This window comes from Neomonachus schauinslandi, chromosome 8 (genome assembly GCF_002201575.2).
Source record: "Neomonachus schauinslandi chromosome 8, ASM220157v2, whole genome shotgun sequence".
In the NCBI taxonomy this organism is placed as follows: domain Eukaryota; kingdom Metazoa; phylum Chordata; class Mammalia; order Carnivora; family Phocidae; genus Neomonachus; species Neomonachus schauinslandi.
The window spans coordinates 15,881,958-15,908,158 of record NC_058410.1 but is presented as its reverse complement, the minus strand read 5'-3'; the positions used below and the strand labels follow the sequence as shown (position 1 = coordinate 15,908,158).

The 26,201-nt window shown below is 43.4% G+C and overlaps 1 protein-coding gene across 1 annotated transcript in view; it reads left to right on the top strand.

Moving 5' to 3' along the window:
• Nucleotides 1-26,201, top strand: part of MTHFD1L (methylenetetrahydrofolate dehydrogenase (NADP+ dependent) 1 like) — a 184,590-nt gene that overhangs the window by 5,219 nt on the left and 153,170 nt on the right. The window contains exons 2-8 of the mRNA XM_021693124.1: nucleotides 2,258-2,342; nucleotides 3,475-3,525; nucleotides 3,616-3,669; nucleotides 5,853-5,977; nucleotides 7,501-7,601; nucleotides 10,711-10,847; nucleotides 25,757-25,868. Of these exons, the coding sequence (XP_021548799.1) occupies nucleotides 2,258-2,342; nucleotides 3,475-3,525; nucleotides 3,616-3,669; nucleotides 5,853-5,977; nucleotides 7,501-7,601; nucleotides 10,711-10,847; nucleotides 25,757-25,868 (665 nt within the window). The remainder of the gene's footprint in view (nucleotides 1-2,257; nucleotides 2,343-3,474; nucleotides 3,526-3,615; nucleotides 3,670-5,852; nucleotides 5,978-7,500; nucleotides 7,602-10,710; nucleotides 10,848-25,756; nucleotides 25,869-26,201) is intronic.

Below are 26,201 nucleotides of genomic sequence, written 5' to 3'. Positions count from 1 at the left end.
TTGAAGTCTTTTCCAGTAGTAGATACTTTAATCTACTAGTTACATTATAAATTCTTACAATCTTCTTCAGTAATGACACATGGCAGCCTGGCTGGAGCGTCACACATTCCTTCTAGCTGGAAATTGACAAGGCAGCTTTTCTCCCAGGAGTGAGAAAATCTCTGATTAGAAACATTTATGCTACTTTTTAGATCTGTTAAGCCTGGTGACTGCTTTCGTGCTTACTTTACTTGTCACTGTAGGAATCATGAATAACCCCAAAGAATGAAACATCACACTTACAAGAGGTGGGGAGAACTGGCCAGCTTTATTTGCTTTGTTGGTGACAGGTTTGTGCTTTTATAGAAGTGTTTGGTCCCTTCACGCTATTGAGGGTGGTGGTCAAGGCTCTGAACAGTTTTTTGGGGAAACTGTTGGTGTCAAATGAGTATTTTTTAGTGTCCTAGGGTAGCCTTAGGACACCTGTTTCACGGATGAGGCTACTGGAGTTGGTTAGAGATTCAGTAAACTGATCATGCAGGTCCGTTGGAGGCCCACGTCCTGGTGCATGGCTGTTTTCCCTCTACCCAAGCCTAAGAGCCCCCTGGCTCCCTTGTTGAAAATGCACGTTCCTGGGCCTCACCCAGCCCTGTCGAATCTGACTTTCTGGGGTGAGACACAGAAACCTTGCTTCTTACCAAGCTGCCCAGGTGATCCTCAAGCACATTGCCAAAAACCACTTGGGTCCTACGCTCCAGTGACTTCCGGAACCAGGCAGAAGTAAGGACCCACTCGGCCCAAATTAACAGTCATGAAAGGCAGGGCAACAGCGTGGCATGTGGCCCTCAGCCACACATTATTGGACAGGAGATTTTAGTGCTCATTTATAAGGCAATTTGTAAACTTTCACATAGTCTCAGTTATTCAACACAATAATACAGTTTTTTCTCGGAGAATTAAGTTGCTTCAGCCAACTGTTTAGAAACAAAACAGACGAAAATCTTCACAGGCCACGTACAGTTGCATGCCTCCCTATTCTGCCTCGGGTAGCCCAGTGTCAGGTGGGAAGGCTCATCCTGGTTGAGTTTTGAAGCCTTTCTGTCTGCTGAGCACCCCTCTCTTTTCCTCTACCTACTGAAGAGCAGCTTCCTCCAGTATGCTCAGCAGCTTCTTTGACAACTGGGCGAAACTGAGCAATGCCCTTGTGCCCTCAGCCATGTACTGCTGATGCTATCTGGCTGGAACTTCACCTTGTAGTTTTTGGAAGCTGTTCGGTGCACGTTAAGACCCTATCAGATAGAAAACAAAACTTAAAGACGGTCTTAACACAGGGCCTGGGTACTGCCTTGGCTGAACCTTTTGTCTGTTATCATGAGAGAAGAAAAGCCAACTTCGTATGCAGGTGAGGACCACGTCACAGTGATGGGGAGGAAGGAGTCTGCAATTGCTCATCCCAGAAGACTGCAGAAGGAGCATGTGACTTGTACCACATCATCTAGGGCTGCCCTGCCTGGGCTGGCACCCCTTGTCCTCCTCCCACCAGTGGTACTCAGGTGGTGATGGCACCTGCTGGGACTTTTAGGAAGTCCAAATGCAGACTTGGGTGGCGGGGCACCCCGAGGACTGACAGGCTCTCTCCGTAAGAGGCCTGGGGAGAGTATCATATTCTGATGCAGCCCGAGTGTTTCCGTTCCCATCCACCCTTCTCTTCCCCCACTTCCCTTTTCCTCTCCCTCCCCCGCAACCCTTCCTCCAACCTCCCCCTCCCTTCCCCTTTGTTTTCTTCCCCACCCTCTCCCTTCACATTCCTTTGAATTCTGGGACCTAGGATTTATCCGTGTGACCCACCCGTTTATCTGACAGCAAGCGCCCTCCCCAGTCTCTGCTACCCTCCCCCCACCAATGTTTGCAGTCCCCATGGGACCCCTAGGGATGGATGTGGGTGGAGGAAGGGGATTATTTAAAAAGAAACGCAACGGTTTTATTATAGTCAACTTGGAAAATACAAGAGAATTCACCCCTGGAAAAGAATTGTTAACATCTAGTTTGCACGCCTCTGCTTATTTTTAAAATCAGATGGTCACAGTTTACTCTGTGTTGTACTTCAAGATGGTTATCCTGCCCCTCCTCGCCACACTTCCCACGCTTGGAGCGCATCCTTATGTCATCTAACTATTTTCACTTACAGGAACGAACTTTCTAGGAAAATGTGTTGGATCGGTCCTTTCTAGTCATTAACAAAGACATGACTGTGTGTTGGTTTTCTTTCTCAATGCAGAGAAGTCATTCAGAATTCAAAAGAGGTTCTGAATTTATTGCAAGAAAAAAACCCTACCTTTAAGCCGGTGCTTGCTATTATTCAGGTAAGCTGAGACCATGGTTCCGTGCTCCTCTTTTAGGATGCCTTTCAATGTAGAAGAGAATTGTCTGCAGAAGACCAGGGCATTTCTTGTCACAAAAGTGGTCTTAACAGGGAGGAGAGGGCGGAGATGAAAATATGGTCATGTCCCTCTTCCTTTGGTCATTTTGCTTCTACCAGGTCACTGGTTAGTTACCTCCCTGCCTGAATGGGTCTTTTGTGAGTTGCTTTGAGAGGTTAGGAGGTAGGCACCCACATCAGTTGTGTTACATAGGACATTATTGTGTCCATATGTGCTCAGAGATGCTTATCAGATGTGACTTGAACGTGATAAGGGGAAAAGTTCCCCCTTTGTTTCTGTGGAAGAAGGAGGCTTGATGATCTTGCTACGAAACCTGGTAAAGCCTGCCATAAGCCTGAAGGGCCACACGTCAATACATGTCAGAAGGACTTGGCATTTCATGTACATCTCTTGACTGTGGCCCCTTCGTTCCCAACTGTAGTTGGTGCTGTTTGCCCTCCTTCTTGGCACCCCTATGGGGTAACAGGTGCAGGGCAGTCAGGAGGTGAGCCAAGCCTGGAAGCTCACACAGCACAGCAGGTGGGCCACCACCTCATTTTGGCACGCATGTAATGTGTCAGAATAGCAGCCTGGAATGCCATCGGCACTGTGATTTTCAAGACTGTGGAGCTATGCTCAAGTCACTTGCGTTCTTGGGGTCTGTCTCCACATCCCCTACAAAGCTAGGCAAGCCAGAAGGTTGAAAGAAAAGTGATCTGAGCCTGGACCTCCTGGGATTCTGCTTGCTGATGGGTTTCCAGCTACGGACAAGTCACCTAAAGCCCTGTCTGTGGTGTCCAAACACCCTTTAGAAAGGGTGCTGGCTGGGTGGCTACATGAGCCTTAGGAGGGCTATTACTTTTTAAAAGTAACATAATTTGAAAGCTGAGAATTGATATGTCAATAAATACCAGCTATTAGTCTCCTTCTGTGAGCAATAAGATTCTGCATTTCCTTCTCTTTCTAATAAATTGGATAATTTATAATCACAAAATTAGTCTCTGTATTACGTTTTGTGCTTTGTCAAGATATTTTTGTTGCTGTTACATTCTCCTTCTTACTCCCATCTCCTAAGGCAGGTGATGATAACTTGATGCAGGAAATAAACCAGAATTTGGCAGAGGAGGTGAGGATTGTCGAATTCTACAAATTCATCTTAATTTTTTGATGCTACATTCTCTCACAGTGACAGAACAACTTTGTGTTCCTTTTGCAGGCTGGTCTGAACATCACTCACATTTGCCTTCCTCCGGATAGCAGTGAAGCCGAGGTAACTACCACGGGCACTTGAACAGAGGGTGCTTTCCTCTTTAGACATAATATACCTGTTAGCATCTCTTAGTTGTCATTCGAAAAGATCAGTCTTGTCTTTGTGGCTGAATTCTTAGAGGGAAGAGTTCACTTTTCCCTCTAGTATAAATGCTCCTTGATCTGTTTGTCCCTTAATACGTGTTTCTGTTGAAGACTTGAGTTAGACTTGGTGACTTGGGTTGTGTTTTTTGGCCGCCGCAGCAGTGTCTAGTGGAAACTGTCTGGCTGTCGGGGTCTGGAGGACTAGTTCTGGTTTCGCCCTGTCGTGACGGGTTGTTGGTCCTTGGCCATTCCTTTGGCTTCCCTGTGGCGCAGTTGCCTTATTAAGAAAACAAAGGAATAGGAGGAGATAGTCGTCAGCGTCCTTTCCAGGCAGATGTTCCGGGAGTAACAGCCTTTGCAATTGTCATCTCAAGCCTGGAGAAGCAGCCACCCCCATAAGTAGTGGTGAGGAAATTGGCCCACGGGCCATGCTAGCATTTGGCCCTTCTGTGACTAGCCTTTCTTCAGACGGGCTGTGGCAGTGAAGATTTGATTTGACTGTCCATGATGGAAAACGTCAAGTAACAGAATATGAAATAACACGGAAGTTTATTTTTCTCGTACATAAGTAAAGTTTAGAAGCAGGCTGGTATTGTGGCATCACAGGGTCACCAGAAACTTAGGCTCCTTCGATCTTGCTGCTCTATCGTCTGTTGGACTATCTCGTATCCAAATGGCGGATTCAACTCTGCAGATCACATCCACATTCTAGCCAGTGTCAAATAAATCCAGACTTAGTAAGGAGAGACATAATTGAAAAGGATTATTGCAGTAGGGAGTATACTCTGACCATAAGATCTGTAATCCTCTGAGAGGTAGGCCAAAGGGTTTTTCTTTTACAGGGAGGGGTAGAGAAGGCCAGAAAGAACCCAGTGTGAGAAAGTGGGATGAGAGAGGACCTTGATGGGATGGCAGGTCAGAAGATGTTTTACCCTGAGGCCAGACTCTTCTCAGAAGGGATTGTCTGCTAACCAAGTGAAGGGTGGGTCAAAGTTTAGCAACCTAGGGGAAGGAAGGAAACTTAACATTTTCAGCATTTTGTTCAGATGGAGGCAAGTAGCTCACCTCATCATTTATGAGACAGTGAATGGGCATTTTTAGGGCCTGTACTTGGTTCTTTGCAGTACATAGAGGGTGGGGGCGCTTTTTTAGCCTTCCTTGTTTTCCCAGATCATGGGGCTCAATTCAACAACTTCTTGTCACCAGCAAGAAAAAGGAAGGACAATGACAAAAGACAGGCCCCCAGTCTCTTCCCTTCAGGAGCAGTTTCCTGAAAGTCACAGTTATGCTTCAGTTATGCTTCCATGCCAGTGGCCTGAGCCTCCTTTCCGTGGGCTGCTATCTCTTTTACTTATGAACGAATAATATTGTGAAGTGAAATGAATCCATATATTATCTCCTGGCATAAAATAGAGATAGAGAGAGAGAGCATTTCTTATTGAAAGAGACACCTAGCCATTCATTAGCTTTTACATTTTTACATTACCTTCCCAAGCTGTACTTTGGTCTTTTTCAGAAATAGTGAATTATTTTAGTGTTTCCTATAAAAAGGAGGTATCTGTGCTTCGAATTTATCAATCACAAGCCTTTGGAAATGCTTTCTGGGTCCATTCAGATCCAGGGAACATGAGGACTTGAGTGATGGCTTCTTGGGGTTGACAGTTGGGAAGGTTTTGTTGAACACGTTGCGTTTGAAACACAGGGTTGTCTGGGCCAGTTTGGAACTCTTGAGATTCGTGCCTCCTGGTCTCCCTGAAGGCTGGCAGTGTGTTTCACTCAAGTATAATCGTGGAATTATCTTTTGCCTAACTCAACGTTTGGTTTGGTTTGGTTTGGTTTGGTTCTGTTGTGGCAGGGAGTAGCGCAATAAGAAAGATTGAGAAGTCACTAAAATTCTGCGCTGCTTTTGAAAGCTTTTATAAACATGATGAAAAGAGGAAATAGACTTTCTTCATTCTACTTTACAGCAAGTCTTCAACAAGGAGTGAAAAAGAAATGATGCATTTTTATGAATCTATTTTTTTTAATGTAAAGCTTCTTCTGTTGGGTCTTATTTTTGTAATACTGATTTTAGGGTTGTTGTTTTTTTTTTCTCTGTAGATTATAGATGAAATCTTGAAGATTAACGAAGACGCCAGAGTACATGGCCTTGCCCTTCAGATCTCCGAGAACTCGTTTAGCAACAAAGTCCTCAATGCCTTGAAACCAGAAAAAGATGTGGATGGGTGAGAAAATATAAAAGAAAAAATCAAGTCTTATTGCTAAATGAGCTTTTCTACTGTGACTTTTTTTCCTTTTAGTTTCACTGTTTCAGCTGTGTCCGTAATTAAGAGTGGAAGAAATCCTTTAACTAGTTCAGGAATCTGAGGGCTTTTTAAATTCCGTATAAGAAAGTTACATATTTTGCAATGGGTACTTGCCCTTGGCTTGGGTGCCTTTCTGGAAGTAATGTCCTTCACGTTGTCACATTCATTTCGTAACCTCCTGCCTGACTTATGGAGTCCTTGACCAGCCTTCCTCTTCTAAATAAGGTTTTCCTTGAAAATTCTGCCAGACCAAAGAAACACCCCAGAGTCCCGAGTCACCAGCAGTACCCCATGCTTCCTTAGTCCCAGGCCAGTTGAGAAAAGCAAAACAAGCACTTTTATTCATAACACAAGGTTTTATTTGAAATTAGAGGGGAAGAACTATAAATATGTGGTGTGCTAATATTGTGTCTTTGATTCACATCTGGCGTGACATCTGCTTCACGAGACAAGGAGTACTGCCCATTCATGTGGGCGATTTGATGGAGAGTAAAAACCTCATTTTCCTACAGGGAAATAGGAAATGTTTTGTACTGCGACCAAAAAGAACATCAGGTATTTAGTGTTACGAGGTTATAAGCAAATTGAAAAATTAGACTCCCAATCCAGTGTGTCTCATGGGAGCTGGATTGGAAGGCTGCTCCCTGGCGGGCACACCCAGGCTCCTTCCGTTACTCTAGCCTCTGTGGGCCCTCAGACCGAGGATAGACCCAAACACAGGTTGAAATGTTGTCATGAAAACCTCTGATCCAGTACTAGACTAACTAGAAAGGAGAAGAAGCCCTAATCAATGAGAAAACATCCAGAACCTGAAGGTATCAAAGTGTAATTTCAAATCTTTTGTGAAAACTTTTCTGTCCCCATTTTGTTACTAACTTGTATTGAGACCGTCGGTTTCAGCTAGATAGTTATGGACCATTCGGTCCTGGATTTGAATGAGGAAGAGCACAGAAGCCATTCAAAGTACATGGTCACTCAGATTTTATTTCTGAGTGACCATGGAGGTAAGTACTGATGTTAAATGGGGATCAGACTTGTGAATCCCACGTCTTGCTAGGTCACCCCAGATTTCTAGGATTGGTCCTGGATTTTGATACTGATTGAGATATAAATGCCCTCAAGGAAAGTGAGTTTGGCTACATGACAATGGTGTAACAGGGAGGCCTTGCAGGGCCTTATGTTCTGGTCCTGCTATCCGGGCAGAACCAGAATTCCCAAGGTTGTCCCAACCCACAGGGGCCACTGCAGAGTTTCCCAAGGGACTGCTCTAAGAAACTAGTGGTCTTCATTCCTGCCCACTCCTTAATTTATATTTAATGATTTAATATAGCCTGTCTGTCCAACATTGATGGGGATATTATTTGGGATTAATACGTGTGAGTTATAGATGAGTGAGTTTTGACCAAGTTTTGACTTACAACTTTCCTTTTTTTCAAATTCAGAGTAACAGACATAAACCTGGGGAGGCTGGTCCGTGGAGATGCCCATGAATGTTACATCTCACCTGTGGCCAGAGCTGTGATTGAACTTCTTGAAAAGTCAGGTGTGATTGCTCCTTCAGAAATGCTGCAATTTTCTCTTTTTTGGGACTTAACTTGATTTGTTTTATTTTATTTATTTATTTATTTACTTATTTACTTATTTATTTAAAGATTTTATTTATTTATTTGACAGAGACACAGCAAGAGAGGGAACACAAGCAGGGGGAGTGGGACAGGGAGAAGCAGGCTTCCCGCTGAGCAGGGAGCCCTATGTGGGGCTCGATCCCAGGACCCTGGGATCACGACCAGAGCCGAAGGCAGTTGCTTAACCAACTGAGCCACCCAGGCGCCCTCCACCCAGGCGCCCCTTAATGTGATTTTTAAATAAGGATTTCTTTCCAGAAGATTCTAACTGAAACATAGATAATACAAGTGATACTCAACATAGAAACAAGTGATATTCAAAGTCGGCTCTTTTTCTCATCGTCTGGGAGATACAAATGACTATGACAAATTTTTCTAACAAGATTAACTGTATTATAGTTTTAAAAAGAAACTGGTAAAAGGCGAAAGATTTATGCGATCTGAAGAGAAACCAGAGTACCTGGGATCGAGCCCCGCATCGGGCTCCCTGCTCAGCCAGGAGCCTACTTCTCCCTCTCCCACTTCCCCTGCTTGTGTTCCCTCTCTAGCTATCTCTCTCTGTGTCAAATAAATAAATAAAAAATCTTAAAAAAAAAAAAAAAAGAAACTGGTAAAGATGAGTGGCCTGTTGTGAACAAAGGCTCGGCTTCTCTCAGGAAACACTCAAAATAACCACAATGAAAAATGTTCCAAGTTTCAACTTCTCAAATGCCAATATGTAAATGTAAATAAAACTTACATTTAACATTTAAATGAGGAAGCTGTCAGATATAGTTCAGGGTGTGGAAACCTTGATTGGGATTTATCAGTGAGCAGTATCTCTTTCAATAATCAGTATTTAATTTCCATAATTTCCATTGTTCTCCCCTTGACCTTTCTCTTTTATGTCAGTGACATAGAAATGAACAATTTCTTTTTCTTGGTTATCAGATTGATGAGTAAATTGTTACTGTGTGTTTTATATATTTTAAGGACTTTCTAGCTGAGTATATAAAAATTTAACTAACTAAATTTTTCTCTATTCCAGCTTAGTAAAAGAGAAGCAAATGTCCCTCCTCCATACCAAAACATACAACCATCAAACAAAAATTGCAAAATATTTAATATGCCAAATATATAAAGAACTTTTACAACTCAATACCCAATAATAATAATAATCCAATTAAAATATTAGAAATGTCTGGGGTACCTGGCTGGCTGTCGGTTAAGCATCTGCCTTCGGCTCAGGTCATGATCCCAGGGTCCTGGGATCGAGCCCCATGTCCGGCTCCCTGCTCGGTGGGGAGCCTGCTTCTCCCTCTCCCTCTGCCTGCCGCTCCCCCTGCTTGTGCTCTCTATCTCCCTGTCAAATAAATAAATAAAATCTTTAAAAAAAAAATATTAGAAATGTCTGAATAGACATTTTTCCAAAGAAGACATACAGAAGGCCTACAAGCACATGAAAGAGTGCTCAATATCACTCATCATCAGGGAAATGCAAATAAAAACCACAATGAGATATCACCTCACACCAATCAGAATGGCTAGAATCAAAAACAAAAGAAATAACAAGTGTTGATGAAGATGGGGAGAAAAAAGAACCCTCGTGCACTGTTGGTGGGATTGCAAACTGGTGCAGCCACTTTGGAAAACAGTATGGAGGTTCCTCAAAAAATTAAAAATAGAAATACCATATGATCCAGTAATTCCACTCCCTGGGTGTTTACCCAAAGAAAATGAAAACAGTAATTCCAAGAGATAACATGCTCCCCTATGTTTACTGCAGCATTATTTACAATAGCCAAGATATGGAAGCAAGCTAAGTATCTACTGATAGATGAATGGGTAGAGAAGACGTGGTATACATATACAATGGAATATTATTCAGCTATAAAAAAGAGTGAGGTTTTGGGGTGCCTGGGTGGCTTAGTCGTTAAGCATCTGCCTTTGGCTCAGGTCATGATCCCAGGGTCCTGGGATCGAGCCCCGCATCGGGCTCCCTGCTCAGCGGGAAGCCTGCTTCTCCCTCTCCCACTTCCCCTGCTTGTGTTCCCTCTCTAGCTGTGTCTCTCTCTGTCAAATAAATAAATAAAAAATCTTAAAAAAAAAAAAAGTGCGGTTTTGCCATTTGTGACAACACGGATGGACCTAGAGGGTATTATGCTAAGTGAAATAAGTCAGAGAAAGACAAATATCATATGATTTCACTTATATGTGGAATCTAAAAAACAAACAAAGGCAGAAACAGACTCATAAACATAGAGAACAAACTGGTGGTTGCCATGCAGGGTTTGTGGGCAAAATGGGTGAAGGGGTGTAGGAAGTACAGGCTTCTAGTTATGGAATGAATAAGTCATAGGAATAAAAGGTACAGCAAAAGGAATATAGTCAGTGGTATTGAAATAGCGTTTATGGTGACAGTACTATGCTTATAGTGGGCACAGTGTGACATATAGATTCGACATATAGTCGAATCACTTTGTTGTACACCTGAAACTAATGTAACATTGTGTGTCAACTCTACTTCAGTAAAAAAACTCCTCCAAAATATATACCAAAGTTCCATTAGAAGATTAATTTTTAATACATACCTCTAAGACATTAGCCATTAAGCTGAGATAAGCCATGTAGACACTTTTTCCATTTTGTGAATGATCAGGATGATGATTCTCAGTCACTCAGCCATAACATTCACAAAGAAAGAGTAAATCATGGCTGATAGTCATTATAGGCTCTAACTTGGCTCAGAGGGCCAAGTTTTAAGATTTTTTTTTTTTAATTTATTTATTTGAGAGAGAGAATGAGATAGAGATCTTGAGGGTCAGAGGGAGAAGCAGACTCCCCGCCGAGCAGGGAGCCCAATGCGGGACTCGATCCCGGGACTCCAGGATCATGACCTGAGCCGAAGGCAGTCGCTTAACTGACTGAGCCACCCAGGCACCCTCAGAGGGCCAAGTTTTAAAAGGTTCTTTTTCCTAACGCTAAAGCTGCATGGGAGAAAGGCTCTGAAGTTTTGATTATAATACTGAATTTCCATTTGGTGGATAGGTGTCAACTTAGATGGAAAGAAGATCTTGGTAATAGGAGCCCATGGGTCTTTGGAAGCTGCCGTGCAATGCCTATTCCAGAGGAGAGGGTCCATGACAATGAGCTCCCAGTGGAAAACACCTCAACTTCAAAGCAAGGTAAGCATCTTTCATGGGGGAAACATAATTTTAAGTGCTTATATTGGAAAAGGACTAGAAATGTATAGGCTAATCATTGAACATAAGAAGTGAGAGAAAGAACAGCAGAAAATCTCAAAGGATGAAAACAATAAAAAGCAGAGATTAATGAAATAGAAAGCAAATATATGTCAGAGATTATCAACTAAGCCAAAAGTCGGCTTTTAGAAGAGTCTAGTAAAATGGAAACACCACTAGCCCAAATAATCAAAACCAAAAGAGAACACCAGCAATGTTAGGAATGAACAAAGGGACATAACTGCAGAACAAAAATTATTTTCTAAAAAGGAGGCTATGAACTATTTAGACTGGTAAATTTGAAAATTTGTATGAAATGAAAACATCTAAAAAATGTAACTTACAAAATGGATCTAAGTAAAATTGATTAGACTTATATACATTAAAGATATTGGATCAGTCTACCCACCAAACATGCAAACAAAAGGAGTTCTACCATCATCAAAAAACAGATCATAATCTTTTCTCCAAAGAATAGAAAAAGATGGGGCGCCTGGGTGGCTCAGTTGGTTAAGCGACTGCCTTCGGCTCAGGTCATGATCCTGGAGTCCCGGGATCGAGTCCCGCATCGGGCTCCCTGTTCAGCAGGGAGTCTGCTTCTCCCTCTGACCCTCCCCCCTCTCATGCTCTCTCTATCTCATTCTCTCTCTCAAATAAATAAATAAAATCTTTAAAAAAAAAAAAAAAAAGAATAGAAAAAGAACACTTTCTAACCCATTTTATGAGTGTCCAAACCAGAGGACAGGATGCTTAAGGACAATTACAGACTCATTCCATCTGTGAACATAGATAAAATAATCATTATCAGAATGTTAGCAAACCAAATCCAGCACCAGGTTTGGGTCATCATAGGATTGCAAGCATGGTTTAATATCAGAAAATTCCATTAAAATCTACTGACATAATTCACAACATTATCAGATTAAAAACTATGCTGTCACCATCATAGATACAGAAAAGTCATTTGATAAAATCCTTTATGATTTTTTTCCTAAAAAACCTCTTAGTCTAGGAAATTAAAGGAATTCCTTAACCCAGTAAATATCTATAAAAAGTTAGAGCAAGTATTTCATTTAATAATGAAATACTAGACACATTTCTTTTCAAATTTGGAAAGATACAAGGGTGCCTGTTATCAGTACTCCTAATCAGCTCTGTATGGGAATTACTAGACAGTGCCGTAATGTGAAGAAAGGGAGAATTTGTAATGATTGGAAAGGAAGACACCAGATTGTCATCAATCCTAGATGATACCATTACCTACATTAAAAACTCAAAAGAATCTAGGGTGCCTGGGTGGCTCAGTCGGTTAAGCGACTGCCTTCGGCTCAGGTCATGATCCAGGAGTCCCGGGATCGAGTCCCACATCGGGCTCCCTGCTCAGCGGGGAGTCTGCTTCTCCCTCTGACCCTCCTCCCTCTCGTGCTGTCTCTCGTTCTCTCTCGCAAATAAATAAAATCTTTAAAAAAAAAAAAAAACTCAAAAGAATCTAAAAAAATATGAGAATGAGTAAGAGTTCACTTGGGTTCTTGGATATAAGATCAACATGCAAAAACCGAATGCATTTCTAAACACCACACCCATAGTTAAAAGATTAATTATTTTTTAAAGATTTATTTCTTTGAGAGAAAGAGAGCACACGTGTGAGTAGTAGAGGGAGAGGGAGAGAAAGTCCTAAACAGACTCTGCACTGAGTACAGAGCCTGACTCGGGGCTCGGGTTCGATCTCACAACCTGGAAACCTCGACCTGAGCTCAACCAACTGTGCCACCCAGGCTCCCTGTAATTTTTTTATTAATTTTTTAAAATTAATTTTTAAATTAGAGTTTATAATAGCAATGAGAATATAAGGCACTTAGGAATATATTTAACAGAAGTTATTTCTGATCTTTTGAAAGAAATGTAATTTTGATGAAGGTCATTAAGAAGACTCAAAAACAGAGATACCATGTTCATGGATAAGAGGACTCAATTTCAAGAGAAGCAAACATGGCAGCATGTTGGTGGCTTTGCAATAAAGAGACTTGGCCTTGTTTAAAAAAAAAAGGACTCAATATCTTAAAGATACTGATTCTGCCCAAATCAATCTATAAATTTGAGTCAAAGTCCTGACTTTTATTGTTTTGGAGAGTTTGACAAACTGATTCTAAAATTTAACAGAAGGGGTGCCTGGGTGGCTCCGTCGGTTAAGCGTCTGCCCCTGCTTGTGCTCTCTCTCTCTGTTAAATAAATAAATAAAATCTTTAAAAAATAAAATAGAATTTACACAGAGGTAGAAGGGCAAAAACAAGACAATGTTGAAGAGATCTTGAGCTGTAAATATCAATGTGAAAGAATCTTTTAATATAGTACTGCTGGAAAAAAACCATTTGCGAAAGGGTATATTGCATGTGACACCATTTATTTAAGGTCTAAAAGCAATACCATATATATATATGCTTTAGGGCTACATATATAAAGTAAAAGACTAAAGAAATGTATGGTCCTTGAACCAAATCAGGAAACCATTTACCAGGACAGAGATGTGGATGTAGGTGGAAAGGATTACTAGTATTGGTCATGCCTTTTTTCTGGGCAGTGGGCTGGGTGTCCAGGTGCATTCTATCATCCTTTTACATTTTCATGGCTGGAACAGTTAATAAAGTTTTTAATTTCCAAAAATGGCAATGAATTTTTACAAATTTCATGCGAAGTGAAGTTAAATTAAAAGTGTGTTAAAGACAATAAAGTAACTGCAGAACAGCATCGAAAAATACATGTTCTCATGTTGCGCCATGAGAACAGATGCGAGCAGTTGTAATCCTGCCCAGGGAAGGCAGGTGTCTCAACGACAGAGAAGTGTAATATTTGAGCGGCAGCTGGATCTAATCAATGTAACTCTCCCATTAAGACAGCTCAGAAACGTGGTCTCCCAACTAAGCTCAAAACCTATGTGCCTTTTTAGTGGTCACCACATGGTGGCAGCCTATTCAAGAAAATTCAAGGACTGTGCTTTTTAATTCAGAGCTGAGAATTTTTGTTTTGGAAGCTTAGCAGCAGAAGAAAACAAACCCTGCTCTCAACTGAACAGCTGTGGTGAAAAAGAGAAAAATACCTTCACTGGCAACTGAATGTTTTCACAGCTGTCACAGATACTTTGCTGGTTGTATCTGTATTTTGGTAAAACAAAGACATCTTTCAAAGTACTTTTTTATTATGGAAATAAATCACCTTGACTCTTCTTTGGGATGGATAAATCTCATCCTACCTTTGAGACCGATCTAGTGGCTTTACTCTCTAGAGAATCTAGGAATTGGGTAACTTTCCTGTTTTCCAGTATCCAGGAAGGTTCTCTTGAATAGTTCTTGTTGCACACACATTCTGCTTCCTGAGTCCTGGGTACTTACAGTGGCACCACCGTGAATCTCAGAGACTGTGGCCTTTCTCCTTATTGCTTCATCTTTGTAGCCAAAAATACGGAAAGGCAGGTTCAGGGCTCCTCATACTGGTCTTTGAAATTTATTTGGCTTCTGGCATTTGGCCCCCCTCTACCTGGCCTACTTACTACTTGTCGCACCGCAAGACAAAGCCTTATTCTTTCCATTTTTCATGCCACCAGCTAGCACTCCACTAGCCAACTACCTCCCTGCAGACGAGCCTCCATGCTTCTGCCTGACATTTGACTTTTCACTCCTCCTGTATTTTATTTCTAAAACACAAGCCACTGCTGGGCCTTGTTTCAAAGAATTCAGACTGCAGACCTCTGCAGACCACAGTGGTAGCAGGTAATGTGGTACCAACAGCACCAGGGCACGGGGTTGGCACTCTGGGGCACCTGCCCGGGTCAGGGTGTGTGTCCACCCTTGCTTGCCACGCCCTTAGCAAACCTTCCCTGTGAAAAACAGTGAACGTGGAAGTTTAACAAGAGTTTGGGATTCTTGTTTTCTCATTTCATCAACAACGAATAGTGCAATGTAAGATTATAGTACATTTAGATTCTCCTTATCAGCAGTGCTAAGTGTTGGGGAAAGAAAAGGGAAAACAAAGGATTATGGCTATTAGGTCGAAGGGAATCATCTTTGCAAAGCATTTCTTACAGGCTGATTTGTACCTGACGTGAAGCAAGCTCCCCCTGTTGGCTGTCTGGTTGGGGATTTCCATCATGAAAGGTTTCGGGATCAGGAGGTGACCATGTAACATTAGAGACCTGCCTACCACCTCCTACACTACATGTAGGCTCTCAAGTTTGGGATGACGTGTAGGCAGTCACAGCCGACTGTGACCAGTAGGAACTGCCTGGGAGCATTCGGGGTCAGACACGTTTGTGTTCTCGGTAAGCGGTAGGACATAGGCTTTGGTGACAAACAGCTCTGGGTTCAAGCCTTAGCTGTCACTTAACTTTTCTGAACCTTGTCTCTTCATGTGTAGAGTGGGGATCATACTCCTCCCCCCCTCATAGGGCTGCTGTGGGGGGGTTCAGTCGTACAAGTGTGCTTAGCACAAAACTTGGCACCTACGAACATCCACATTAATAGCTTGGCTGCTAATAATGGTGAGTCAGGAGAGACACTGGCCAGTTTCACAATGTGGAAAAGTCAGTGGGTCAATGAAATCATAAGGAGATAAGCTAATAAAATAGTGGGACCTGGGTCCCTCACTGGAAGCCCAGTAGACATGCTTCCAATGTATGGCTGGCAGAAGGAGTCGCTGTGGGAGGGCCTTGCAACATCTGGAGGTGGAAAGGATGAAACCAAAGCAAGACTAAGGGAGAGTGTCTGGGAGAGTGGGTGCCCAGCTTTGGCCTTTATCACTCCCCCCTCCCCCCCCCCCCCGCACCAGTATTACCAACTTTAAGTAATGTGGACCTCTTCCTTCCCGCAAGCTCTGTGTCCCTCAGAAGCCACTCTACTTCAAGTCCGGTCTGGTGGGGGTTCCTTGTTTATTAATTACTTCTTATGGGAATATATTCCTTCCTACAATGTTGAGGGATGTTTACATAGAGTTAGTTGAATAGAAACGGATTCTGATTATGCATAAAATCTCCATGGAGCCTAAGCATGAAGAATTGAGATTTGCCTTTTCAGAGTTTTGTGGAAAATAGACTTCTGTAATTTTCAACTTTACTGCTTTATGCCCATCTGAGTGTGTCACTGAAAATTAAGAATAAGTTTCCTGCTTTGTTTCTGAGCTTCACTTCTGGGCTTTGCTAGAAGTTATGCATTTATACGTGGGGGAGGGGAAGAATGTCTGGGCATTTGTCCAAATTAGCTGCATGCAATGGAGGATCATGGGCTGTCAGTAAGCAAAAGCACCAAGTATGATGTTTTTGGGTAGGGTTCCTTCCACCACCAGAACACAGGCCCCACACTTATCTTCCCAGGCCCCTGGAGTAGAAGGTCTCCCCAGGCGGGGACTGGACAGAGCCACCCGCCCAGTGAGAACTGGCTTCTCTCTGCCTCACCTTGATGAGTTCACCCTGATGCCAAAAGCAGTTTGAGGTGAGAGAATGTTCTGCATTTAGTATTTATGAGGTGGAGTGGTGCCCCTCTCCAGGGAAGAGAGGCTCACAGGTTCCTTGGGGCCCTGCGTGCACACCCCCTTACTCACACTGCTAGCAGGAGAGCCTCTTCTGAATTTGTGGTTAGACATGGCTGGAGGACGGGGTGAAATGGCCTCCAGCTGTGACAAATCGGGTCAGTCCCAGCTGTGTGTAGAAGAAATAACCCAGAAATAAGAGAACCGTTTTATTTTGTTTTTCTCAGAGGATCTCATTTCTCCTCCTTCTGAGCACAGAGACCCTCAAAACTAGTACTAACATAAGAAGGGAAAAATACAAGTCTTTCCCATTTGAAGGATCAAAGGGTGTCTTTTTTTTTTTTGAGCAAAGCTAAGTGATTACAAAATCATTTCCAGTTTAAATTCACTACATAGCGTGGCTTATAGAAGGCTTTTAAGAGTGAATTGGAAAATTCTAAATAGACTTGTATGGTACATATGAAATCTTGAAAAAAGAATAATCTTTTTTCCAAAGATTGGGGAAAAAATTCCAGCTTTTAAACTGGATGAGATTAGTGAGTTTACATGATTGGGTTGTTTTTCTTTTTAATATATTTTAATTTTTAATGCATTTGCCTTTTAAATGCTGTGGGAAGAAAACGTATAGTTACAAACCCAAAATACAATAATACTGGTTTTTCTGGAGATCTTTATGTCTTCATAAGGCTTGGAGTTAATGTCAAGTGACTTGCCATTTCTACCCTGAGGGCTCCTTTTTGCATTTCCTGTAGGGCAGGTCTAGTGATAATGTACTCCTTTAGCTTTTGTTAATATGCAAATATACTAATCTCTCCCTTGTTTTTGAAGTACCTTTTTGCTGGATGGAGAATTTTCAGTTGACAGATATTTTTTCTTCAGCACTTTAAATATGTCACCCCACAGGTCTTCTGGCCTTCAAGGTTTCTGGTGAGCATAATCACTCTTTTTCACAAGAAGAGGCCACAAAGCAGTGGCCTTATTATAATGGCAGGAACGGTACCTCACATTAATTGAGTTAGTGAGTCCTGTGAACCAGGCTCAGCGCTTTGCTCATGCTGTGTCCTTGATTCTGCCCAGATTCCCTGTTCGGCAGGACCCTCATTCTCCCCATCGCACAGAGGAGGAAACTGAGACTCAGAAGTAAAGAGACTTTCCAAATCTAATTTTAAAATAATGGAGGTGGCATTACAGCCTGAATTTTTAGCCACTGTCCTGAGTCAGCTCTCATTCCAGACAATCACAAAACCCAGTCTTTAAAAGTACCTTTACAGTCTTATCTTTTACACCCGAAAGCACCTGACAGCTCAGATGTGAAACGTCGGAGAGACCAAGGCCCAAGACGTTAGACTTGCGTTGAGTTCACTCTTGTTTTATTCCAACAGTTTATCACCCCACAGACATCCTTTTAAGAGAGGAAGCCGAAGTAGACTCAGTACTGTTCCCTCCCTGAGGCCTTGGACTTGTCACCAGCCCTCCAGGGAGGGTGTCCACCCTATTGAGAGGGTGCGTGGGGGCACCCTGGTCACATGTGGGGGCGCGCAGGATGGCGCCTCGACAGGGGCCTCTCTTCTCCCCCCACCCGCACCGGTTACAGGTGGCAAGGAGACTGCCCCGGGTCTCGGGGCACCACGGATCTTGTGCCAAGCAAATACCAAGGTTATTCAGTAACGTGTGACTAAGTGACCTGAGTCATGTAGGGCCCTGAGTGTTCTTTGACAGATTTGTCCATGTTCCTGGACTGAAAATGCCTTTGGATGTCACCTCCCATTCTTTTCACTCTTGCCACTCTCTGATCATTGCATTACTTAAGAACAGCAGATAAGGAGGTGAATGGGACTTTTTAAAAGTCCCCAAATCAGGCTGATTATATCTAGCACTGGTGAGAAGAGAATTTGTGAGAGAACCTGCTGGAACTGACGGGCATGCCCTCCAGGGAACCACGTATGGTGACACACCTGTTAGTCGTACATAGTTTGAGGTGTATACTGCACAAAAGAAGGGCTCCCTCCCTATGTCCTGTGGCGAACAGGCCGGTGACATCCCCTCCAGCACACCTAGTGTTATCCCTATTGGCCCTTCTGCCCATTGGCAGAGCCTGGCTCCACCTTTCACCCCTTTTTCCCCAGTGTAAATGATGTTTAAGGAATTAAAATCTATTTTAAGGAATTAGCATACTTTAATGGGTAGGTATTAAACGTAATCCACAACAGTAAAGCACCTTACGTTTGGGTAAAGATTTCCTTCTCAAAGCTTTTTTCCTCTATCACCTCATTAATGTTACACGTGCAAATGAAGTGTGGCGAGCCTAGTCACCCATGAGAAGCAGCGGAGCCTGCACTTGAACCGAGGTCTTGTAACCCCAGAGCATTCTTCCCACTGCACCTCAGTCCCCTTCCGTCGAGTGCAACTTCTTCACTTTGCAGAGGAGGTGACCGAGGCCCCGGAGAGTGACTCGGAGGAAGTGGAATGCAAAAACGGCCCGACGTGTAATCCAAGGTTCAGAATTGGAAAATGCGAGCGTGTTGGGAAATGCAAAGTTCAATTTCCCACAGCTGCCTCACCTTGCATTAACTCCACCAGGCTGCAGCTATTGAGGTTCGGGGTTAACAAAATAAAGGTAGATCGTCCTGCCTCCGTGAGGCCTGGCTGGCCGAGTGCTGCTTTGAGAACTGTAACTTGGGCCTTTTCCTCATTTTTGTGCCATGTGGTTCTGAGTCTTTGTCATACCAGATTCTCTCTCACCACCCACAGACTCTCTCTTTCTCTCTGTGTCTCTTAGCCATCCTTTTTAATTTTCTCCCTGGAGTGGGAGGAAGGGAATTATTTTTGATGAATCAAAGAATACCCATTACCAGATGTGAGGTTGTGTTTGCCTTCTCTCGTGTGTTATAACCCACGTCAGCAGCAGGCGCCCCTGAAGACGGAGTAACTATCTTTTCTATCATTCTGGACACAGCTGAATCTCTTTGGTATTCTTCTCAAATACGGAGCAGTTAAGTATGTCGAATGGTGAAGTAAGAGGTGAACTTAGGAACATGTAGAAAAAGGAAGGTCATTTATTATCCTTTGGGGGAAAATGTTGGTAAATGAGTGCTGTAATCATAATCCCTAGCTGTCCATTTGGCTTGTAGTCATTCTGATTTATGAAATAAGCACAAGATAGGTCTTCATTTTAAAAGCCAATGATCGGGGCGCCTGGGTGGCTCAGTCGTTGGGCGTCTGCCTTCGGCTCAGGTCATGATCCCAGAATTCTGGGATCGAGCCCCACATCGGGCTCCCTGCGCAGCGGGAAGCCTGCTTCTCCCTGTCCCACTCCCCCTGCTTGTGTTCCCTCTCTTGATGTGTCTCTCTCTGTCAAATAAATAAAATCTTTTTTAAAAAAAATAAAATTAAATTAAAGCCAATGATCTGGGTGCCTGGGTGGCTCAGTCAGTGGAGCGTCTGCCTTGGGCTCAGGTCATGATCCCGGGGTCCTGGGATTGAGCCCTGAGTCGGGCTCCCTGCTCAGCGGGGAGCTTGCTTCTGCTACTCCTGCTTCTCATGCTCTCTCTCTGTCTCAGGTAAATAAATAAAATCTTAAAAAAGAAAAGAAAAGCCAATGATCTGTTCTGATCGCAGAGGAGAGTGGAAAAAAGACGCACACGCAATTTGTGAAAGGAAAAGAATTCTCCCAGGATGAGATCACTTGGTGTACGGGGAAGAGGGTAGGGGAATACCTTTTGCTGAAATCGTCATTCTCTCATCTTGCCAAAGTATTACAGTATCTGAGTGAAAATGGGTTGGTGTTCTTATATCAGAGTACTTACACAGTCAGTTATTTTAATATTTCTATTTGATAGCATGCTTAATATTTCGGTAAAGTGTGGATATCGATCCATAGGTACAAAGTCGTAATCCTATGGTAGAAGTTCAGTTAATTCAAATAAAAGGTTAGACGTCCTAAGTTAAAATAATGCATGAATAAACAGGGACTCTGCTCATGAAACACTCGGCCTGAATGAAGTCTCCATCTGCAGGGAACACACTTGACTCAAATGGCAGGGATTTGCCAGGCACAGGTGCTAATGCCCATTTCTACAGGAAAGTCACGCATAGATTCCTAATTGCCAAAAATGGATTTTGTTGCTTTTAGTTTGGCCATTGGGTGTCATTCAAACCTGTCTACTGTGCCCTTTCCCCTTCACCTGTCTGACTACACCACACTTCCTACGGGGCCACACCAGAGTCACCGTTTGCTTCTCTTCTCTTTCCTGGAATCTGAGTTCTCCCAGGGGTGACTTAGGCCCCTTTCCTTCCCATTCTACCCGTTTCTCTCAGATCTCCAAGGTTCTGAGTCTAACTCCATCTGTCTGCTGACGAGTCCCAGCCTACCTCCCCTCCTCCCTGACCATCCTGAGTTCCAAACCCCTGCATCCAGCTTCCCACCAAATGTCTCCTCCTCTTGCATGTTTCCCTCCCACTCCCTCCAACCCATTCTCAGTCCAGCTTCCAGAGTAACCTTCTTCCTAAAACACGTCTGGTGGCCTGAGGGCAACCAGAGTAGCCCAGTCTAACAGATACTTGTCAGTCAGCAAGAAAAGGTCAGCACATTTGGGAATTTGGCACTTACAGAAAGAAAAGTGACATTCCATTAAAACTTAAAAAGGGGGGGGATGGGGGGATGGGTTAGAAAAAAAAATTTTGTTTTCTGTTTGTGGATTTCATTAAATATCTATGTTCCTAAAAAAAAAAAAAAAAAGAAGAACCTAACTCTTTTTAGGACTTTGCCATGAGATCGTCAAGGAGCCTCTGTGCCCTGTAAGACTTCACAGACTCTCCTTGTTGTTGCAAAGCACCATGAGGAATCTGCTGTGGAGGATGTGATCTGTAAAGCCACGTGACCGGGCTCACCCAGATGACAGTGTGTCCCAGTTCATCGAAAATGGAAGAATGAGGGGCGCCTGGGTGGCTCAGTCCGTTAAGCATCGGACTCTTGGTTTCAGCACTGGTCATGATCTCACAGGTTGTGGGATCGAGCCCCGCATCAGTCTGCACACTCAGTGCGGAGTCTGCTTGAGGTTCTCTCCACTGCCTCTCCCACCAGTCAAATGAATCTTTTTTTTTTTTTCCAAGGAGTAGAGAACATTTATTTGTAACTCATTTTATGAGGCCAGCATAACCCCGATACAAAAATATAACAAGAAAATTACAGTCGTTCTTTTAACAGACACACAAATCAGAGCAAAATATTAGAAAACCAAATCCAGAGAATATGTTAAAAGGATAATATGTCATGATCAAATTGGCTTATTCTAGGAATTTAAAAAATGGTTTGAATCAAAGGAATCTCTTTTTAAAAAAAAAAGTGGAAGAACAAGTTCAAGGTACCCTTCCCTCAAGACCCCTCTCTGTACTTAGTGTGATGCCCCAGCTCGTGTGCAGAGACAGATCAAGAACGCCGATGTCCGTGTGGGCAAAATGAGTAGAAATGGGGCGTTTAATCATTTTTTTTCCTCTCCCAGTGGTTTGTCCTATGCTCCCCTCCACCCCTCCATCTAGAAGATCCTAGTTCTAAAATCTTGTAAGCAGGGATTTTTTTTCTTCAGCTCCTCAGCGACCTCAGTGTCTGCCCCAAGTAGCCCTTGAGGGCCTAAGGGGTGGCCGCTGAGGATATTCACTAAGGAATTCTGGACCTTTTTTATTCTCTTTAAGTTACTATAATTTTAGAAGCACAGCTTTCCTGGAGAAAGGACCCATTGGTTTATTTTTTTGGAACTCTTTTCTGAACTGTGTTGATAACTTCTGAAGAATATAGAAACAGGTTGTATAGGTCTCGGGTAATATAATCACGATTCATCAAAACCTCTCTCTCGACCTTGGTTTTTTTTTACTCATCCCAGCTTTTAGTATATATGTATATCTCATACCTGAGATTCCCATATGTGCCCGCCCTTTCTTTCTTTTTTTTTTTGAAAGATTTTATTTATTTGACAGAGAGAGAGAGTGAGAGAGGGAACACAAGCAAGGGGAGTGGGAGAGGGAGAAGCAGGCTTCCCGTGGATCAGGGAGCCCGATGCAGGGCTCGATCTCAGGACCCTGATGCAGGGCTCGATCTCAGGATCCTGGATCATGACCTGAGCCGAAGGCAGACGCTTAACGACTGAGCCACCCAGGCGCCCCTGCCCATATGTGCCCTTTTAAAACACATTGATAGCAAAAGATAAATTCTGTCTTCTAGTCAAGTGGTGGGGGGGGGCTGTACTTCCTGTAATTTGAATTTTAAGTTGCTTTTTTTTTTTTGCTAAATACAAAACCATGATGTTCCTTATGATCTTGAAATCACATCTGTCCTCCATCTCCCTCTGTCCATTTTCTGATGCTTGCCCCCCGCTCTTAAAAATCAATGACGTAGAGAAAGATAGTTTTCATGATATCTGAACTATACGTTACTCGCACATGCCCCACATTAAACGTCAGCATTTCTGTGTCTTGCTATTGTTTTAACATTTGGTCTTCTGCCTGGGGAGTGGGCGGTGCTCTGTAAGCTGCTTCTACTCAAGCCTCAGCAGAGAAAAGCAATATTTTGTTATGAGGTAGAGTTTCAAGCCAGGCTTTGGCCACGGTCTTTCCCATTTGGGAGGAGGAAAGTAGAAACAGCCAGCGAGACGATAATTCTCCTTGAATTTTAGCTCATTAAAATCTTCCTTGCTCCTCAGTGAGTTACTTATTGATTTAAGCATCTAGCAGTTTTCCTCTCCAGAAAGAATTAGCATCTCCAATGTGATCATTGCTAATGGCGGAGACTTTTGTCTTTTCGCTGGGGGATCAACTGTCCTCCAGTTGCTTATTAGCACAGCCCACTTTGGGGTTGTGTTTAAACACAGAGTTGCGGAGTCGGAATGAGATCCTGAGATTTATAGGTAATGAAAAGAACAGGTTGTATCAAAGGCACCACGTGTAGGAAACTAAGTGTTCTTAGGGGACTTGTGTGAACCTCTGATCCTTGGCTTTTTCCAAAATGAATGTTTCAGTCTTGTACATATTAACTTCCTCTTTATAGAAGTTTTAACATGTTCTGTTTTTGCTGCTATTGTGCGTGAAAATGTAGCGCCATGGCGTTTCTTATCTGCTGATCGTTTCCAACAAGAGTTAAACATTGAGTTTCTCTTGAGGCTTAAACTGTGGTTGAGGATCTGCAGTATCAGTACATGAAGAAGTACATGTTTTTATTCAGATGTTTAAAATCCTCTTTCCTTAAGAACACTTTTCGCCCCTAAATACGACATCACCCAAAAATCTCGCTGCTTTTCACATCTGTCTGTGGAGAACGTGTGACATGAACTGCACCAGGGTGCTGGTGATGTTAGCGGTAAACTTCTGAATTCTGTTTCATAGTGTTGTGGTCCCACAGCATAAAAAAAAAGATGGTTGTTTTGGTAGGGACTTCTCTTCTTTTTAATGTGATTAGTGCAGTTGATTTACTGTGACACCATTTCAGTGTATTCTTCCTGGGCCTTAATGAAGTACGATAGAGAAAAGCAGTGAGCACTGTTTGGCTCATTAGTGGGACCCAGCGAATGTTAATTCCCTTTTCCCTGTTGGCGTGATCAAACTGATCAGTGTTCCCGGGATGTTAACTTTAAAGGTTGGCTTTATCGGCTCTTTGAAAAAAAGCCATGCTGGGCGCCTGGGTGGCTCAGTTGGTTAAGCGACTGCCTTCGGCTCAGGTCATGAGCCCGGAGTCCTGGGATCGAGTCCCACATTGGGCTTCCGGCTCAGCGGGGAGCCTGCTTCTCCCTCTGACCCTCACCCTTCTCATGCTGTTTCTCTCTCACTCGCTCTCTAATAAATAAATAAAATCTTTAAAAAAAAAAAAAAAGAAAGAAGCCAATTGTTACCATGTTCCTCTATCAGGACACTTGGAGCTTTTCTAGATCCTGGCGTTTTTTCTTCATAAACCAGGTAGGACCGTCATGGATTTGCTTTGCCTCGCTGCCATCTCTTGTTCCGAGATTTCTAAGAGACGTTAGCGGATGCAGCCTCTTGCCCAGACTGTGTTACAGACTCTTAGGCTGAGTTGCTCACCTGGTGCTTCCCTGGGCTCTTCAGTGATCAGCCTGTCCAAGCTAAGAACGGTTGAGGGCACGCGGAGCACGTTCACTGATGGGGTGGTTGGGTGGTGGTCACAGCAATGGGGCTGTTTTCATGTTTTGTCTGTCACTCCTTTGTCTGATTCTAAAGAATCTGCAGTCAGTTGCAGGGCACCGAAGTCTATGGAAAAAGCAATGGGGGAAGGAAAGCATTGTGGAAGAGTGGAGGCTGGGCAGCTGTCTCTTTCTCCCCTGATTGAGTGTTCCAAGACTGGCTCCTCTAGGGGAAACAGGACTTACCAGAGAGATGCTTACACTCTCTGAGCCTCAGTTTCCTTGTCTATTAAATGGGTGTAGTAGCACCAACCCACATAGCTGACAAGCGCAGTCATAGCTCTTTTCCCCCACGGGGTCTCAGATTCCTCCTTTACTTTTCTGGCTCTTCACGTATGGATCCAGTTTGTGATCATCGGTTGCTTAGTTGGGATGGTATGGGGACAGGTGGCCATTCTTTGGTTGAGGTCAGAGTCAATCTCTTCTAAATGTTACCTTCCTACCAGACATGTTCCTCCAGCACTGTTATCAAAATTGGACAGGACGGTAGTGATGAATGTGTTTTGTGCTAATAGTTGCATTCTTTTTCTCAAAAAAACAAAAAAACAAAAACGAGCAGTTTGACAAGAGACTAAGCAGAGCCTCCAGGAAAATGAGATTCTTTCTTGAGCTCTTGAAAATCCTCCCATAGATCCAGTAAAAGTTCCATATGGGCCTAATTTGGATTGTGTAGTTGAACAAGCCAGCAGCGCCGCCCCCCGCCCCCCCCCGACCCTGCGCCAAACTGGCCAGATCTTAGAGTGGCTCCCCTCCAACCCCCCCGCCGTCTTCCTCCTGAGCTGCTGCGTGAATCCAGATGCCACCCACCCCATACACCTTTCAGTCTCCTGCTTCCATCTGTGCAGTTTTTGTGGCCCCATCCTTTTTCTTGATACTGCAGTTAGTGGTGAAGACATGTGGATGGCGATAACTGCCCACAGTGGAGGCCCTGAACTGACTGCTCCTTTTCCTTTTCTTTCTGGGATATGATAGTCACGCCCTGTGCTGATTTGTGCTGCATTAGAAAGTCAGTGATGTGAGTCTGTCCATGTCATCTGTGTGGCACCAACCTCTGGATGGTCATCTATTGCATCGGAAGCTAGTTGACATGGATCGCTAGTCACGTGTCCCTGCCACAGATTAAAACGTGTATGGTGTTTTTCTTTTTCTTTCTAGCTTCTTGAGGCTGATATTGTGGTCTTGGGCTCTCCCAAGCCAGAAGAGATTCCCCTTTCTTGGATACAACCAGGAACTACAGTTCTCAACTGTTCCAATGACTTCCTATCAGGTGGGTAAATGTCTTAAAATTGGTGTTGGGCTGCTGAAGAAAAGAGGTGAGATTGTTATGAGAAACGTGACCCTTATTCAGAAGAGAGGGCATCCCTGAAAGGTTGGTCATCGTCAACATCCGTGCACAGGATAGGAAACTCAGAATGTTGATGTGCCTACCTTTTGGGTTACCTGATATTGAAACCATATTGTCAGGCAAAGAGAAGCCAAGATGCCAACCACAGTAGCCACCTCCTGCGCCCACATGCAGACGTGCCCCTGTTGGCCTCTCACGTTGAGCAGTCCAGTCACCTGTGACCTGAAGTAGATAATTTGTCCATGTGTGAGGTAC